The 17,976-nt window shown below is 44.2% G+C and overlaps 1 protein-coding gene across 2 annotated transcripts in view; it reads right to left on the bottom strand.

The window, feature by feature from the left end:
* SLC9A8 (solute carrier family 9, subfamily A (NHE8, cation proton antiporter 8), member 8) overlaps positions 1-12,907 on the bottom strand; it is a 76,119-nt gene extending 63,212 nt beyond the window's left edge. Inside the window, exons 1-4 of one of the 2 annotated variants that reach the window (XM_006881627.1) lie at positions 12,846-12,907; positions 12,362-12,364; positions 10,645-10,823; positions 1,660-1,740 (exon numbers count right to left, since the gene is read on the bottom strand). In XM_006881627.1, coding sequence (XP_006881689.1) covers positions 1,660-1,740; positions 10,645-10,823; positions 12,362-12,364; positions 12,846-12,871 — 289 coding nt within the window. In that variant the 5' untranslated portion in view covers positions 12,872-12,907. The remainder of the gene's footprint in view (positions 1-1,659; positions 1,741-10,644; positions 10,824-12,361; positions 12,365-12,845) is intronic. The other variant, XM_006881626.1, reaches the window with a different exon arrangement.
* Between the last annotated feature and the right edge of the window lie 5,069 nt (positions 12,908-17,976).

Raw genomic sequence — 17,976 nt, 5'->3', positions numbered from 1 at the left:
AAGTTTCCCCCTTGATCCAAGGGACTAAAGTAAGATTGATACAATCGGTATTATCAAACAATCCACATGGCAGCAGTGTAGACAGGAAGTAGAAAAAAACAAATCTGGGGGTCAAGTGGCCAGTCCAGGGAGGGCTATGAAACCCTAAAATATGTGGGGGTGGTCCTGGGGACATGGGTGGGTGTGAGAATGGCTGGGCAGTCTGAATGAGCTATTCCAAAGGCAATCTCAGCCAGGGCTAAACGGAGACAGCATTTCAATCCTGTTACATGAGATACAGAAGGTATAACAGATTTACTTATAAAGCATCACTGATAATAAGAAAAGATTAAATACCATCAATGGGCAAACAGAAGTTAGTAAAAGCCAAAATGACTGTAAAGATAAACTGATAAAATTTTGAGCCAAGCGCTGCAAAACTTTATTTACCTGAGCCTTAAACATATCCACTTCCATTTTCGCTCTGAATATAATACACACTGAGTGAAAGGAAGGAAGGGCTCTGATGCTACTTCTTCTGATGAACCAGCGAGTTCTCACCTGCTAATACACTGATTTCAGGCACTCTAAGTAGAGGCTAATTGTCTCAACCATAAATTGCCATAGGGAACAAAAAAAAAAAAACACCAAAACCCCAAACCAAAACCTAGACACATAAGTGGGAGAGAACAAAAGTACTCTCTAAAGACTTTGGTTAACTTAAATGAGTCATTTCTTCTTCCTAAACTGAAAAGGGAGGTTTCCTCCAGACTATAAAATTCAGTAGTTCGTGGAATTAACTGTCAATAACTTGCCTCATTTGAACTGGATGTCAGCACAGCCTACTAGCAGAGGTCAGGTCACCTGAGGGTGGTTCTATCAGACAAAGGACCTTGGAGCTACACAGACAGGGATCTACCTAACATCTGAGATCATCATCTCTCACTGAGTCCTAGTCTTTCCCATCTGTAAAATGGGAGCGGTATACCCTTCTGGCAGTTTGCCCAAACCAACAAAGCCCATTGGTGTCTCGGCAATTCTGCCTCCGTGAACCCTTTACTGCCAGCTGAGGCTGTAGACCTTAAGGGGAGCAGATGGCGTCACTTTTCTCCTGCAGACTGTCTAGTGGGTTTGTATTGGTGACCCTTCCACCAGCAGTGCCACACTTAACCTCTGAGGCCATGAGGGCGCTCAGGTTGGCTGCAGAGAGAAAAATGAAATCAGATGTGTCCTTGCCCTCCTGTGAGTCCTGGCACTCAGATACCACGTATCTTAGGGTTGACTATGACTCTTATCAACCAATATCCTGTGTCATTCTCATGACCTCATATGATCTCCTATGATCAAACTCCTCGCTGGAGTCACAGTGCCAAACCATTTTGTTGAGGGGCCTCTCCTTTTTCACTGACCCTTTACTTTTCTCAGCCTGGTGTCTCTTTCCAAGGACTGACGGCATGCTCAAAGTATGAGGGGCAGTTTCATCATCCCTGCCTTGAAGGAACATCTCAGCTATACTTCTCCAAGATAGATTTGTGTGTTCGGACCCCCAGAAGGCCCTCAAAAAAGTGCTAGTAGGAGGGGAGAGGGAAGAATGAGGGAGAAAATGTGCAATAATGAGTAAATTTTTTAAGTGCTAGTTATTATCATGCTTTTGTTACGGGATCACCAATATGCACTTACCTAAAGAAACAACAGCAACGCTCTCTGGCAGGAAATGTAATCTATATCGGATCAGTAAATGCACCAGTATAATGCAGATAGCTGTGGGAAAGAATACGACATGGTTAAGAAGGACCTAGTCTAAGTGCTAAACACCACACTCAAGGGAGCAGATTCTTCTGGGGGCTTCTAGGAGGAGGGAAATGTAAATCAACAAGGGCAGAAGGAATTTTTTTTTATTTTATTATTTTGTATGTGTGAACCGTCAAATTGGATCTGACTGGTACCGGAGGAGATTGTCCCTCCTTCTCCAGCAGAGCATCTGGTGGATTTGAACTGCACACCTCTGGGATTGTAGTGCAGCTTTTTGCCACTAGGTCACCAGAGGGAATTTTTATTATCTTCTTTCTTGAACTGGAGTAGACGCACAAGGGTTTATTATACTTTTTCTACACTTCTGTGTATCCTTAAAGCAGCTTATTAAAATATGAGACTTGTCACTTTTTAGTGTTTATTGAAAAAAGCAAAAACCTAGTTTGTTTCCTTGTAATGAGGCATAAAACTCATGATAACTTGAAAAAATATTCAAATTTTCCTGATTCCGAGAAATGCACCTCAATTTTTCTGAAGAAATCTTCAACTGAAAAAATGGGAGTGATGAAGAGGAAGTCAAAGAAATGTACTATTAAAAAACCACACCACAGCAGGGTATGCTGACCCAAAACCGGCTCTCTTTTAAACACAGAAGGAAGCGAGAGTGCTTAACAAACAGGAAAACGTAAATTCTTTGGTTTGGTGGCAACATTAAACAGACTTAATGCTGAGATACCTGCTCCCTAGCCCTGACCACTGTACTCCACGGTTCCCACTGGTGGAAGGCTTGACGTGAGCAAGGCACTGTGTGGAAGACTTGTAAACACTGTCCCATTTAACCCCTCAACATCCTTGTCAACTGTTAAAACTATTATTCCTTAACCATTATTCCGACTACTACCACAAATTTAACTGTGTCTCTTCTCAAATGTATGTCAATTTGACTAGGTCATAATTCTCAGTGGCTTAGGAATATGTAGTGACACAATCTGGAAGTTATGCAATGATGTAATCATCCCCATGCTGTAATCTGAGATGTGATCAGCCAACAGGTTATCAGGGGATTTAGGCTGGGATTCAACATCCTTACTCAGGTCAGGGCCCTGACTCAATGTAAGGGAAGTTTTGGGAGTGTAGTTTGTATCACCTTCTATCTTACAAGAGATAAAAGAGAAGCCAAGAAAAGAGAGAAGAAATTTAATATCACTAAGAAAGAAGAGCCAGGAGTGGAGTGCAGCCTTGGACCTGGGGGGGTCTCTGCCCTGAGAGCCTCTTAGACCCAAGGAAGACGGAAGCCAAGACATAGAGAAATCTTCAAGGCATGCTGGGGCCATAAATGCTGAAAGAGACAAAGACCTTTCTTCTAACCTGGGTGCTAACAGAGAGAAAGCCTCCCCCCTACAGTTGGCTTTCTGCATTTAGACTTCTGGCTTCCTAAACTGGGAGAGATTAAATTTATTTGTTAGCCATCCCACTCACTGCCATCGAGTCAATTCTGACTCGAACTGACCCTGTGAGAACAGAGCAGAACTTCCCTGCAGGCTTTCAAAGGCTGTGTGTCTTTCCAGAACCTGACTGTCACATCTTTCTCTTGCAGAGCAGCTACTAGTTCTGAACTGCCAAAATTCTGGTTAGCGGTCAGCCTACTAACAACTGTCCCCCCTGGGCTCCTTCAAAGCCATTCACTTGTGGCACTTCTTTTACAGTAGCACTAGAGAACTAGGACAACTATAGATTAGGAAACTCTAGCTTAAAGAGGTCACATCAGTAAAGCTCAGAAGGCAGGAAGAGACTGAAAAGGACTAATGGAAACAGGAAACACAAGGAGGAAGTGGGAAGTGTGTTGTTATAACCTGGGAGTATAATCAATGTCATAAATCATCTTGTGCCTGAACTGCTGAGTGGACAATGAAATTGTTTTGTAAACTTTCACTCAAATCACAAAAAAAGGAAAGAAAGAGGTCACATCACTAGTAGGTGCTGCAGAGTGAGATAATCTCAACTGAGGTCTTCAGCACCATGTATTACCTTCCTTCCTTCCCTCCATCCCTCCCAGCTGTCTGCCATCCTTGCATTTCTCAATCTCCAAACTAAGAGTAGTATCGTTTCCTCACAGGGTTGCTACTATGAAAGGAAGGAAAAAGAAATGAAAGAGAGAGAGTAAAAGGATGCAATCCTATTTCAAAACAAACTAAACACTTCTGTGAGGGAGGAAAACGGGCCTTTATATATATTACAGTGCATGTCAGTTCAATTCAAGCCATAATCTTTTCAATCACTTGAGAGCTGGACAATGAGTAAGGCTGACAGAAGAACTGATACCTTTGAACTGTGGTTGGAGAAGAGTAGTGAACATTCCCTGGACTGCCAAAAGAACAAACAGATCTGTCTTGGACAAAGTACAGCCAGAGCGCTCGATGGAGGCAAGGATGACAAAGCTTCGTCTCACATACTGTGGGCATGTTGCTAGGAGAGGTTGTTCCGTGGAAAGGAACACCATGCTTGGAAAGGTGGAAGGTCAGAGAAAGAGAGGAAGACCCCCAACCAGACAGACTGACACTGCTGCAATGGACTCCAAGTATGTCAGAAATGATGAGGGCACACAGGTTACAACAGAGTTCAGATCTGTTTGTTCATGGGGTCGCTATGAGTCATACTCAACTCAACAGCAACATGTATGTCATTCCTGCAAGTGGTTTCATGGGCCAAATGTCAGTACACATACCTACAAAGCCTATCATCTTGCTAAGCACAGTACTTTTACTAATAAGTAATAAAACAAAACGTTTTGTTGTTTTTTTCAAAAGGGAAATGTTTAAACAACTTGCATAGGAGTTCCCCAGCCATTCTCAGTGCCCACTGACAAATCAGATTTCTTCAGAACCACCAAAAAGTACCAGGTGGCCAGAGGAAGAACAGTTACAAATATAGAAATTCTATCCTCTTTTCATATTGTGCTTTAAGCCATCAACCTGTGGTGCTATTTTAAGTCTTTAACCCTGTTAGGAAAATCCAACATTAAATATGCAGAGCAAGAAAAAGTACCACAGGCTAAGCCCAACAGGGAAACAAAGATCATGCTTACTGTCTGCAGGGGATGGCAGGCAGATTAGCACTTAAATCAGATAAGCACTTTAAAAACAGATATGTCTTAGAGAAAGTACAGCCAGAGTGCTCCCTGGAGGCAAAGATGACAAAGCTTCATCTCACATACTTGCGGCATGTTGTTAGAAGGGGCTATTCCTGGGAGAGGGACATCATGCTTGAAGAGCTGGAGGGCTGACGAAAGAGAGAGAGACATTCACCAGATGGATCGACACAGTGATTGCTGCAATGGGCTTGAGAAAGTCAGAAATTATGAGAAGTTTAAAATAATATTCATTCCCATACTCAAAACAAGCAACTCTTCTTAGCTTTATGGATGAAAGGGAAAATTGTCTATCAGGCAACAAGAACTATGAAAAGATCCACTGCTGTTGAATCTAATCAGGCTCAGTGACCCTACAGTAGGGCAGAGAATTGTCTCTTTAGGACTCTGAGACTGTAACTCTTTATCAAAGTGGATGGCTTTATTTTTCTCCCTCCAAGGAGGTGGCAGGTTCAAACTGACAATCTTCGGTCAGCTAGAAGCGTGATGCTTAACCTACTGCACCACCAGAATCAACTCAAACTAAAAAAAGACAAAACAAATGCTCACCACTGTCTAATAAAAAAACTCCACTTCACTGACTCAGTTCTGACGCGCTGTGACCCTCCACTGGGTTTCCAGAACTGTGAACGGCCACAGGGAGAGACTGCCTGTCCTTTCACACTGTCACCAGTGAAAATGCACAGCCTTTGCCTTAGCAGGGTAACTCACTACAGAACACAGAGCTAAAGATCAGATTCACCAGCACCAGGTTACGGTCTTAAGACACTAAACAGAATGCACACCCATGTTTATCGCGGCTTTGTTCACAATAGCAAGGAGTTGGAAACAACCTAAGTGCCCATCAACAAACGAGTGGATAGAGAAGCTGTGGTATACTCACACAATGGAATACTATGCAGCACTGAAAAACAAGGAACTCATGCAGTATTATTCAAAATGGGTGACCCTGGAGGACATTATGCTGAGTGAAGTATCTCAGTCACAAAAGGACAAATAGTGCATGATGCCACTGTTGTAAAACAGGACTGACCTTGGGGTTGGGGAGAGACTGAGAAAGATGGGTTCAATAATGTATACTGCACTGCAACAGATGAGGAAGAAAACTGTTTAAAAGGGGGTATGTGATTAGGTATTTCTGTCATGACAGGAGTCTAGAGCGAAGGCTACATGGTGGAGTAGACCTGGGGGAGGCTTTGTAAAACAATGAAAGAATTTGTCTCTTACTTTTTCTTCTTTTTTTTAAAATTTTATTTTATTATTGTTTTGTATGTCTGTGTACCGTCAAATCGGATCTGACTGGTACAGGAGGAGATTGTCCCTCCTTTCCTGTCAGAGCATCTGGTGGATTCGAACCATGCACCTCTGGGATTGCAGTGCAGCTTCTTGCCACTAGGCCACCAGAGCTCCCCTTGTCTCTTACTTTTTCAAGAGGGTAGAGTACTAGGGGGGAGGGTTGGGAGGGGAGAAAAGTGCAACAATGAATGAACGGAAATCCAAAGTCTCTGTAAGTTTTTACTGAAATTAATAATAAATTTAAACAAAAAGACACTAAACAGAAAGAGACACAAAAAAACACTAACACAGAAAGATCTGCATGGTATTAGGTGAGGCAGTAAAAAGCAAGTCATACCATTTTAGGTTAAAAAAGGCCAAACTACATGTACCTGCACAAGGTAAAGGTATGAAGGCACACAGAAAACACTCATTTTCATGTATACTTGGGGGGAAAAGAAACAAAAGAAAAAGAAGAGTGAAAAGGTTCCGTGTGGAAGGCAGAGTTTTATCACAGGTTATTAAGCTTTCAATTTTTCATGCCTGAAGTCATCATTATGGAGACAATATTAAAACAAAGATAAACTTTAATCACCCCATTAAGCTTAACGGCTCATTAAAAGATGCTAATTGTTAAATCCTGAGTAAGTCAACATCAGTGACTCACTTGTGGAGACCAAGATCCGTAAGAGTGAAATGAAGCCAAGCTAATAAAAGCGACAAAGGTTAACTTGAGCTGGTGCACCCCGCTACAAAAGCTGGATGCACATGTAACCCTCTCAGAGTGTGGGCCACAAAAATGCACGATTTCACTGGACTGAACGCCAAGTGAACCAACATAAACGACCAGTGGCCACCAGGTCGAGAGTTTCTGGGAAGCAGAAGAAACACAGACTAATTCCCCCTTCATTCACAACAGGTATTTAGAGAGTTAACTAATTATTAACAAGAATCTTTTTTTTTTTTAACTCTCAGGTTTTTATTACAGGGTCACCTAATCAGGAATAAATGATGGAATAAAGAAGGTGGGTGAGAAGCTTTCAAGTTTACCTACATTGGGGAGCTCTGGTGGCCTAGTGGTAAGGAGCTGCAACTACAATCCCAGAGGCTCACGGTTCGAAGCCACCAGATGCTCTGCCGAGGAAGGAGGGACAATCTCCTCCTGTACCAGTCAGATCTGATTTGACGGTACACTCACACAAAAACAATAAAATAAAATTTAAAAAAAAAAAAAGTGTACCTACATTAAAAAAATAATAAATAGAAAATTAGAAGTCATCATTCCCCTCTGCTAATGTCTTCTGACTGACACAGAACGTTGAGATATCAAGTCATAAACTTCCAATAAGCTGAGCAGATGAAAGCAGAAGCCGCCTGGCATTAGTGTGATTGCAGAGATAAAGGTATTAAATACAGCTCAGCCCTTCTGGCACCAAAGAAGTGTTATCAGCAGGTGTGTGGCTGCATAGGTTGTATGCACATATACGTGCAGGGAAAGGCACATGTGAGCATGTGTGTGTGCAGGTACAGGCATCTGGTTATGTATGTTTATGCCCCCGCATATATGTTCAGATCTATAATAAACCACCGAAGGGGCACAGCTATGGATACCACCTACGCACAGCTAAACACCTTGGGGGACTGGCTTATTGGTTTTTGAAGTCTTGGGACCCTAGTTTCATAGGACAACTCAGTCAGCTGGTATAATTCACAACGCTCAACACTCATCTGATGAGTAGCAACTGGGTATGCCCAGCAGCTATCTAAGATACAACTGATGGCCTCTATTTTTCCATCACAAAAGAGAATGAAGGACAAAAAAGTCACTAGTAAAGAGAGGAATAATAGCCTACATGAACCACAGCCTCAAGGAGCCTTAGATCACAAGACCTAGATTGTGTCCTGCGACCTCTATAGACCTTTCAGACCTGGGACACAGTAGAAGGTCCTGGATAGAAAACTCAAAATTCATTACCACTGAAATGGAACAGATTTCTAGTTGATCCTCCACTGAATTCCTGAGGCCGCACACCACAAGGGAGGCGACTGCCCATTTTTCTCCAAGGAGCCATTGGTGGATTTGAACTGACAGAGAGGTGTAGCTTTTGGGTTAACAGCAACAATGTTGCTGTTGTGAGGTACCATTGAGTTGAGTACAACTCATAATGACCCTATGAACAACAGATCTGTACCCTGTCCCATCAGGCGCCATCCTCACAATCTCTTGACACACTTGATCCCACTGCTGCAGTCACTGTGTCAATCCTTCTGGCTGAGGGTCTTTGTCTTTCCACGTACTCCCATCTTTCTAAGCATGATGTCCTTCTCCAAGAAACAGCAACATGCCCAAAGTATACAAGACAAAGCTTCCCCAGTTAAGAGTAATGGTTACTATTTACCCTCAAAATAAAGATGAGACCCTAAGGCGGGGCAGGGAAAGTAGAATAATGGGTACAGAACAAAAAGAATTAAGAAGTGGTTGACACACTGTGAAAAATGTAACCAATCCCTGTTAAATCAGAACCTAATTTGTTATGTAAACTTTCACCTAAAACATAATAAAACACTTTTAAAAAGCTGTATTAATAAAGGGCAAGATCTTGCCTAGGTTAAATGCACATTATAAAAACCTGTTTTGTGGTCTCTGGCATAATCTTAAAAGCTCCACACCCTGAAAGCTACTTTGAAAGTCTTGTACTTTTCAACCTCCTTTGAAAAACATGATTACAAAACAAAAAATAATATTTTTTCCAGGCTTTCCTTTTATAATCTCTGACATCTCACACTGACAATGATGCTAATAATACTCTGTAATCCTGAAAGATGATTCCAGGTGCCAGAGATTTCTTAATCAAGAATATTTCTTCTTTATATTTACTTAAGTATAACAGCAAAACAAAAGCAAAATAAAAAGTCGATGACTGATAATCTAAACCTCACAAGGAGAAGCATCAGGGTAGGGAATTACCAGAGTGTATTAATTTATATGTGACAATGCACACTTGTGATTTGTGTACTTTTTCTGTAAGTACTTTTTTGGCTTTTGTAAAAAATCTGTAAAGGACAAGGATGAGTATAAGGATTTCAACTAATACTACATTATTAAAATTCTTTTGCCTTTTTACAAAAGTCAGCATATAAATGTGAAAGAAGCTACATTTTACCTTTAAAAAGCCCTTTCAGATATTAAAGAAATATTCAATAAAAGCTCATTATTCATGTCAGAAAAGAACTAGTTTAATTACAAATACGATTTAAGTATTTTAAAAAAACAGGAAATGGAAAAGTGCCAACTTTAGACTCAGGCCCAACTCTAAAACTACTTAGCCCTGTTGGGTAATCCACAGGGTTACAGTTTCACTCGTAGTGTTCACAGATAGTAGTTATCTGCTACCTACTATCCTGGGGAGTTGTAGGGGAAGACTTCAGTTATTATCATTTATCTAAGTGTCTCAATCATTTATCTGTCCATCTGGATTCCAAACGGCCACCACCAACCAGCTGAGTCAGCCAAGCTCTCTGGCCTCAGTTTCCTCCTTCATTAGAGGAGGAGGCTGAACCAGATCAGGTTTCAGGTTTGAAAGCGTGAATCCATTTTGGAAAATTAAGCCTAACACATGTGGAATACAGACATGGCATAAATTGTGACTTTGGTGAACGACCATGACAGAGGCTGCAAGAAAGCAATGTGCTGGGTTAAAGGTTTCCAACCTTTACTATATAAAAATTTCATATGAAAAGTCTAACAGCAACAAAATTGCTGCTCTGGTTGAAGGGAGAGTAAGGAAACCTGATCACTCGACTCCCCGTCTTCTGTCGCCCCCACCAGCTACATCTACATGCACACACTGACTCCTGTGAGCACAGACTGAAATCCAATAACCCGAAAGACTCCCAAGGTGCTCTGCAGGTCAACACCCATTTCGATCTTTCTTCCAGAGGATGTCTGAGACGCATCATGCAAAGAGCACTTTGTGGCACAGCAGTTCAGTGGCTGACTGCAAGCTGACATGGTAATAGTTCACGTGCACTAGGGGCTTTGTGGAGCAAAGATCCAGTGATGTACTCCTATCATTCCAAAGGTTACAGGCTCACTCCAACAGAGAAGATGCTAGGGGCTGAAATCCATTCAATACATACAACAAAAAGATGGCCTTACAGCGGAATACATCATAGTATTCTGCCATGAAGGATCCCTGGTGGCAGAGTCTATCACACCTTGGGTTGCTAATGAGTTCTCCATGAGACAAAGATGAGGCATCCTGTCATTAGAATTTACAGCCTGAGGAACGCAATGGGCGATGAGTCAAGAATCACCTCAACAGCAGGGAGTTTTGAGGTTGTTATGAAATGACCACTCTCCCTCAGTTTGCTATGGAAAACCAGTAGGATGCAGATTCAACAAAGTATAGAGCGGTGGCAGTGTTGACCCTACAGAGCCACTTGACCACGAGTCAAGGCGGTGACTCGTGGTCACTCAGTGCATTCACCTAGGACGAGGAGGCTGAAGAAGATGGTCATGCCACTTGACTGCTCCTCCTGCTGGGCTTGCTCCCCTGTCTGCACCGGGAGGATGGGCTTGGCGGGTGTTGGGAGCACCAGCTTCGTCGTGACGATGAGGGTGGTGTGGAGGGTGACATTGAGACCCTCCTGAGTTGTGTTGGGGAACCTGGGACAAAAAAAAAAGAAATATGTAAAGCAAGAAGGGCCCCAAGGTATTGACACACCTGAAACCAGAACCCGGCAAAGAGCATTGACTTTACTAAATCTTGCAGCCAACCCACAGGCTGCAGAGAGAACCTGGCTTGAGACACTTCCTGCTGGCTGTAACATGAGCACTCCAATGGCTGTCACAAAGGGCAAAGGGAATTAAGATCTTTGCAGAAATAAAATACTGCCTGCTTTCTGGGATTTAATGAGGACAATCAAGGGCTTCAATCTGAAGGGGTTTCCCCGGCCCCCAGTTAATGTTTATTTTTTCCCCTGGATTGTTCCACAAATTGAAGAAATCTCATGAACTTGCCCAACTATTGATGGCTGAAATGCTCTTCCCCCACCTTACTAAACCTTTCCGCTTTCAAAAGGCTCAAATATAACCTTGTCTCCACATTCCAGCACACCCCAGTTCATCTCCACCATTGCTCATGTTCCCTGCCTTGTGTAAGGACTGTGAATTATTGCAGTACTGACATAATGAAACTTTCATTGCGATTTTAACGGCTATTTCTTTAACACTAGTTTCAACCTGGGGATTAGCTAACACACATTCAGTTCTGTCAAGTCTATTCTAACCCATGGTGAGCCCAAGTGTCAGGGTAGGTGCTGCTCCATCAGATTTCCAATGCTGGGTCTGGGGAATGCAGACTGTCATACTTCTCTTCTAGAGTCTATAGGTAGAACTGAACCTCTAACCTTTTAGTCAGCAGTTGAGTACATTAATTATTAGTACCATTCTGCAACTGCAGCTCACGTACCAACGCTTACTTAATAGGCACAAAAACACCCTAAAGTGGGCGCTTTCTCTTACACATGAGTAGCACCTCCTTTCCTTTGCACCTGAGACCCCATGTCAACAGCACCATAGATTCTCAATAATTATGCTAAATAAAACTATTCCTAACTAGCTAAACACTTGCGATATTGTTAGGTGGAAGAGTTAAATATTAACTATGTGGTTACTCCTTATTTTTACATCTCTATTCAAAGGAGCTCTGGTGGCTTAGTGGTAAGGAATTGTGCCTTCACCCCAAAGATGTGGTTCGGATCTGTCGGCTGCTTTACAGAAGACGGGCAATCAACTCCCAAAAGATTTACTGTAAGGTCAGCTATGAGTTGGTCCCGAATGGATGGTACACAACAACGTGGATGGAAACTGACTAGCCAGGGTCCCTGCCGCCCTGCTCTTTCCTGTAGTTCACTCCCTACACTCCAGCCACGATGCCTTTCTTTCTGTCTCTCCAAAGCCCGACACCAGTTCCTGCTTCAGGCCATTTGCACTTGCTGTCTTCTCCTTCCATCCTTCTCGCGGGTCACTGAAGGGTCAGCTCGGCGTGTCACCTTCTTGCTCAGAGAGTGACTCCCCTGCCTCACCCCGCCAATATTCTATTTCCTTCAGCACAAGGCTTTGAAATCATCTGTCTTTAATTATTGGTCTTTTCCCCCCCACTAGATGACAGAACGTGAACTCCTGGGCCTCGCCTCCTACACCGCCTCCTTTGCTGTTAAGTGCCCAGGGCCTGGGATGAAGCAGAGACGCTCAGCAGTGAACTGGATGAAGAATAAAACTCAGTGCAGGGGACGGAACCGAAAACTGGTCGTTCAAGGGAGAGGGCGCTGGCTAAGCAGGAGGAAGCGGGAACCGAGCTAGGGAGACTGCAGGGAGAAGGCAACTCAGTAGCGAGCACATGAATGAAAACGTGGGACGTGACATTTGGCCTGCAGGTTTCGGATGACGGCACTTCAAGACGGTGCTGGGCGGCCGATGCCCGGTGACTCGGGGTCTGACCTCCAAGAGGCTGCAGGGCCCAGGTCCGCCCCTCCCACCCTCCTCGCAGGCGCCGGCCGGGGTCCAGCCAGGCCAATGGGCAAAACGAGCTCCGCCTTCTGGGGCCAGAGGGCGGCCGGAGGCGCTCGCTGTCACCCGCCAAGGCCCGGCCCTGCCGCCTCCGCCGCCCGGGAAAAGCCCACTCACTCCTCTTCCGCCATCTTCTCCCCCATCCGGCGCCGCCTGCGAAACCACCGAGTTCGGAGCCGCGGGGCTAGCAGGGCCCACCTTTGCTTCCGGCTTCCGCTGGCGGCGCGGGCATGCCTGCGCGAGGGGGCGGGGCCTCGGCCGTGCGTGGGAGGCCGTTCTGGCCCGCCGTCTCAGTGGCCTGCGGTGGGGGGGTGGGGGTGCGTGGGAGGACCCCATCGGAGGGCGTCGCGCAGGCGCGTTGGGGTTTGGCCATGTGAGCCTCTGTCCACCACCCTTTAAACCCACGTTCTGGTTTTTTACCCCACAAGGCGGGGACGTTTTAAGGGGAGGCTTCTGAGGTCAGTGTGAGTCATCAAAGACCCTCCGCCCAGAGCGCTCCGTCTTTAAGAATTATGGAGAGAAAGGACAGCACTGGGCACCAAGGACACCAGTCTAAACCTCCGAGAGGAATAACCACCTGGTTTTTAATCCCTTAATTCCATTCTCCCAACTGCTTTTAATCTCAACATGTCTTTGAGTCTGACACTAAAAGAAGTACTAAGGATCTAGGGATAGGTCATTTAATAATTTGTTCATTGATTCAAGAAATATTAGGCCTCTTTTTTTTTTTATTTCCATTCATTCATTCATTCATTCATTGTTGCACTTTTCTCCCCTCCCAACCCTCCACCCCCAGTACAATACCCTCTTGGAAAAGTAAAAGAAAAATTCTTTCGTTGTTTTACAAACCCTCCCCCCAGATCCACACCACTATGCAGCCTTTGTCATGACAATATTGTCGTTGTTGTTGTTATGTGCCATCGAGTCGCTTGCAACTCATAAGGACCCTATGTATAACAACCCTAAACTGCTCTATCCTATGCCAGTCTCACTGTCTCCAATACACCCATCCCGATGACCCCAGTCACTCAATCAATCCACCTCCTAGAGGGCCTTCCCCTCCTGCACTGTCCCTCCAACCTCCCAAGCATGATGTCCCTCTCCAAGGACCTGTCCCTCCTTACAACATGTCCAAAGTATATCAGAAGAAGCCTCAGAATCCTTGCCTCCAAGGAGCAGCCCGGTTTAACCCTCTCAAGGATGAATCTGTTTGTTTTCTTAGCAGTTCATGGTATATTCAATACTCTTCTCCGCACCACAGCTGTAACCACAAATCCCTTTTAAACAGTTTTCTCCCTCATCTTTTTCAGTGCAGTATACATTATTGAAACCATCTTTCTCAGTCTCCCCGCCCGCAACCCCGAGGTCAGTCCTGTTTTACAACAGTGGCACCATGCAGTATTTGTCCGTTTGTGACTGAGATACTTCACTCAGCATAATGTCCTCCAGGGTCACCCATTTTGAATAATATTGCATGAGTTACTTGTTTTTCAAAGTAGCGTAGTATTCCATTGTGTAAATATACCACAGCTTCTCTATCCATTCGTCTGTTGATGGTAGGCCTCTTGTGTGTGTTCACCACTCATGGTGGCTTGTGTGTGGCTGTGATACTAGCATCAGATCACTAATATTTGAAATTCTGCCTGTCTTGCAGACTAAGACACTAGGAAAAAAGGCCTGGTGAACTACTTCTGACAATTAGCCCATGAAAACCTTATGGGCCATAATAGATTTTGCCCTGACTTGCTTGTTTTCAGATCTTGTCATTAGGAGAGCACCAATGACTGGTGAAGTAGAGGACTAGAGTGAGGGCAAGAGAAACCTTGGTGGAATGAATTGACCTGTTGTTATGTGGCATCAAGTCGCCTACAACTTATCATGACACTATGGACAATAGCTCTAAATCCTGAGCTGTCCTGAGCCAGTCTCACTGACTCCGACACACCTAATCCCATTTCTTCAGTTATAATGTCAATTCTTCTCATCCAGGGTCTTCCTCTCCTGTGCTGTCCCTCCACGTTTTCAAGCATGATGTCCTTCTCCAAGGCCTGGTCCCTCCTGGTCATATGTCCAAAATATGTGAGAGGGAGCTTCAAAATCTTTGCCTCGAAGGAGAAACTCAGTTTCACCCTCTCCGAGACAGACCTATTTGTTCTCTACTCTTCTCCAGCACCACAACTCACAGGCAACAATTCTGTTATCCTTAGTCATTGTCCCACTCTCTGATGCATAGCATGTAATTGTGAAGACCATAGCCTTGCCATTTGTCGTGAGGACGACCCAGGACAAGGAAAGGTTTTGCTCTGTTGTGCCTAAGCTTTCCCTGAGTCACATTCAACTTGGTGGCAGTTCTCTATTATGTGCCCAGGAATGAGTGTCTGTCAGGTTTGACTTGTTCTTGGGGTTATAAAAGTCATCTCAGATTCAGAAATTCTATTGTTAAATGCCATCCAGCCAAGTATGTCTCACAGACACCCTATGAACAACAGACCTAAAACAACATGTCCTATACTGTGCCATCCTTATCATCTCAAATGTACTTGATCCCATTACAGTAGTCCCCGTGTCTTTCCTGTTAGACAGAAAAGAGTTGAGAGAGTGAGAAAACCTAGTCCCAAGAGATGGACAGGCCTTTATGGAGTGGTCTGAGTGCCACGTGACCACTTGCGGAGAGGATCAGAGTGGCACCTAGGCAGACAGGGACACTTTCTTTTTATAGTGGCTGTTAAGGAGATTTAGAAAGAGTGGTAGTTTGTTCTGGAATTTGGGAGCAGGGATTCTGTCAATGTTTGTCAGGCCCAGGGCCTTATCAGGTTCTGGTCCACTCCTCAGAGATAGACACTATTCTCAAGGAATGATCAGGCCTGGGGAAAACTGCGACATTCTTCCTCCAAGTCTGTCCTTGAATATTTTGTTATTTTTGTTGTTAAATGCCATCAAGTCCTTGACAAAATGCCATCAAGTCCTTCACAACCCATAGGGATCCTATGAAAAACAGATCTGAAGTCTGCTCTATCCTGTGCCGTCCTTAGTGTCCTCAACATATTTGAGTCCATTGCCAGGTGCTTTATCAATCCATCTCTTTGGGAGGTCTTCCTCTCTTTAGCTAACCCTCCACCTTTCCAAGCATGGTGTGCCACTCCAAGGAATATCATCTCCTAACTTGGACAGAAAGTGATGCTACCAGGTCAAAGGTGGGTGATTTTAATCTGTAGCCCTCAGGCCTGGTTTTAATTGTATTCGACCAAACACTCTTCTACCTGCATAGCACTGGTCTGTCGATTTGCTGTATAGTGATAACTCGTGGTTGCTATGATGTGACACTGTGACACTGATGAGTCAAATGTGATAATGGTTACCCATGGTGGATAGTGTTTGGTGGAGCTCGGATACAGGAGTGGTATCTACTTCCAAAATAGCTTGCCTCCGGAAACTCTATGAACTTGGAGAAATGACGAAAGCTATACAAGTGTTCAGGTCTTTCATTCATAAGGTAGCTATGGGTTGTCAACGACTCAATGGCACTTAACAACAAAAATAACAACAACTTGCTGAAAATATGTGACACGAAGCTTCACCATCTTTGCCTCCAGTGAACACTCTACATTCGCCAAGACATATGGAGGTCCATGGGGTATTTAGCCGTTTTCTCCAGCACCACAGCTCAAATGCATCAGTGCTTCTTCTGTCACCCTTTTTCATTGTCAAGCTTGCAGATGCATAGCAAGTGATTGGAAAGACTGTGGCTTGAATCAGCTATACCTTAGTCTTTACACTGGCATCATTGCTCCTCTATAGAGACCCTTTTATTAATCCATAAACAAGACAAAGACAAATCATCCTGAAACGAGGGAAACCATCAGACTGATGCTGAAAATGTTCCTCTGAATTAATACCATATTATTTACTCACTTGAAAACGAAGGTCATAGATGGTTCCAGTTACAATCCATCACTGTTGCAGGTGGGATTTCAGTAGTGGGCAAAAGACAGTGACTGAGTTCCCTACAAAAGGCTTACAGGACTGTTCAGGGGCTAACCACGCAGCCGCATAGTGGTCAGGGCATGAAGCCCTGAGCCACAGTCGCCAAGTCCCCAACTTTTAAGTTAGATAGCATGTGACTGTTTTTCACAAATCATTAAGGACATCTTCAGACAAGTCCTTTTTTTTTCCTCTGCAAGCCTGAGGACAAATTGTCCCTCCCTAGGCTAACTTGACAGACAGGAGGGGCCAGACCCAGGAGAAAGACTTCACGCTTGGTGAAGCAGAATGTTAGTGAAAGAGGGGAAGACCCTTAACTTAAAGGGCCTGAAACAGCGATAGTTGTGAAGACGGTCTGGCATTGGGCAGTGATTTGCTCTATTGGACACAGAGTTTCTATAAACTAGAACATACTCAAAGACATTCTACTCAGCTCACCCAGCCACATGGCTGATTTACAGGTCAGAAAGGACTCAGATGGCACCTGAATTTATAGCAATTGAAATGGAGTTGGGGTTCTTGCTATAAACGTCATTCAACCTTCCACAAACGAAGTGCTTCAGAACCGAGGCCCTAAAAACGGCCGAACAGGAAGGGACGAGCTGAGGTTGGGGGGGTGAGAAGGATCCTATCAGGAGCAGCTGCGATGCCTCAGGGCCAGAGTAATCCTTTACAGAGTGAGTCACTCTGCAAAAAAAACTCCAGCGGTTTGCATTTTTCAGTCAGATCAAAAAAAAGAGGGGAAAATCTCCAAGAAGTTACAGGATTCAACCCTGTTTCCTCAGACCCTCTGATCTCCTCCTGGTCATGTGTGTACGCACACAAACAAAACATACACACACACACCCCTCACTTCTTTGCTCACTTTCACACACACAATCTACTTCCACCTTTGCACTGACTGGTCCTTTTAAAGGGTACTCTGGTGGGTGAGGAGTTGTGTTGCCAGCCCAAGGGCATATGGTCCAAAATCCACCAGCTGCTCTGTGGGAGGAAGGCAGGCAGCCTCCTCCCAGGGATTTACAGCCTCTGAAGACCTACTGCAGCGTGAGGATGGTTTTTAAAAATCCTTTTGGAAAGCTTTGTTCCTATGACTTTCACCTTCCCCGCCTCTGGGTTTTTGTTTAACTTTGCTTGTTTATTAGATTATCCCTGACCTCCGTCTTTAGAAATCCAATGTGCCCTTTTCACTGAGTTCATTTTCTCTGTCTAGAACTTAACAACATACTATTTGCTTTATTTTTTTTTCTATAATTATATTTTATTA

Source organism: Elephantulus edwardii, unplaced genomic scaffold (assembly GCF_000299155.1).
Source record: "Elephantulus edwardii isolate Elephantulus edwardi_28Jun2011 unplaced genomic scaffold, EleEdw1.0 scaffold00015, whole genome shotgun sequence".
Classification (NCBI taxonomy): domain Eukaryota; kingdom Metazoa; phylum Chordata; class Mammalia; order Macroscelidea; family Macroscelididae; genus Elephantulus; species Elephantulus edwardii.
Note: the sequence above shows the minus strand (reverse complement) of the source record. Positions and strands in the feature narration are given on the sequence as shown.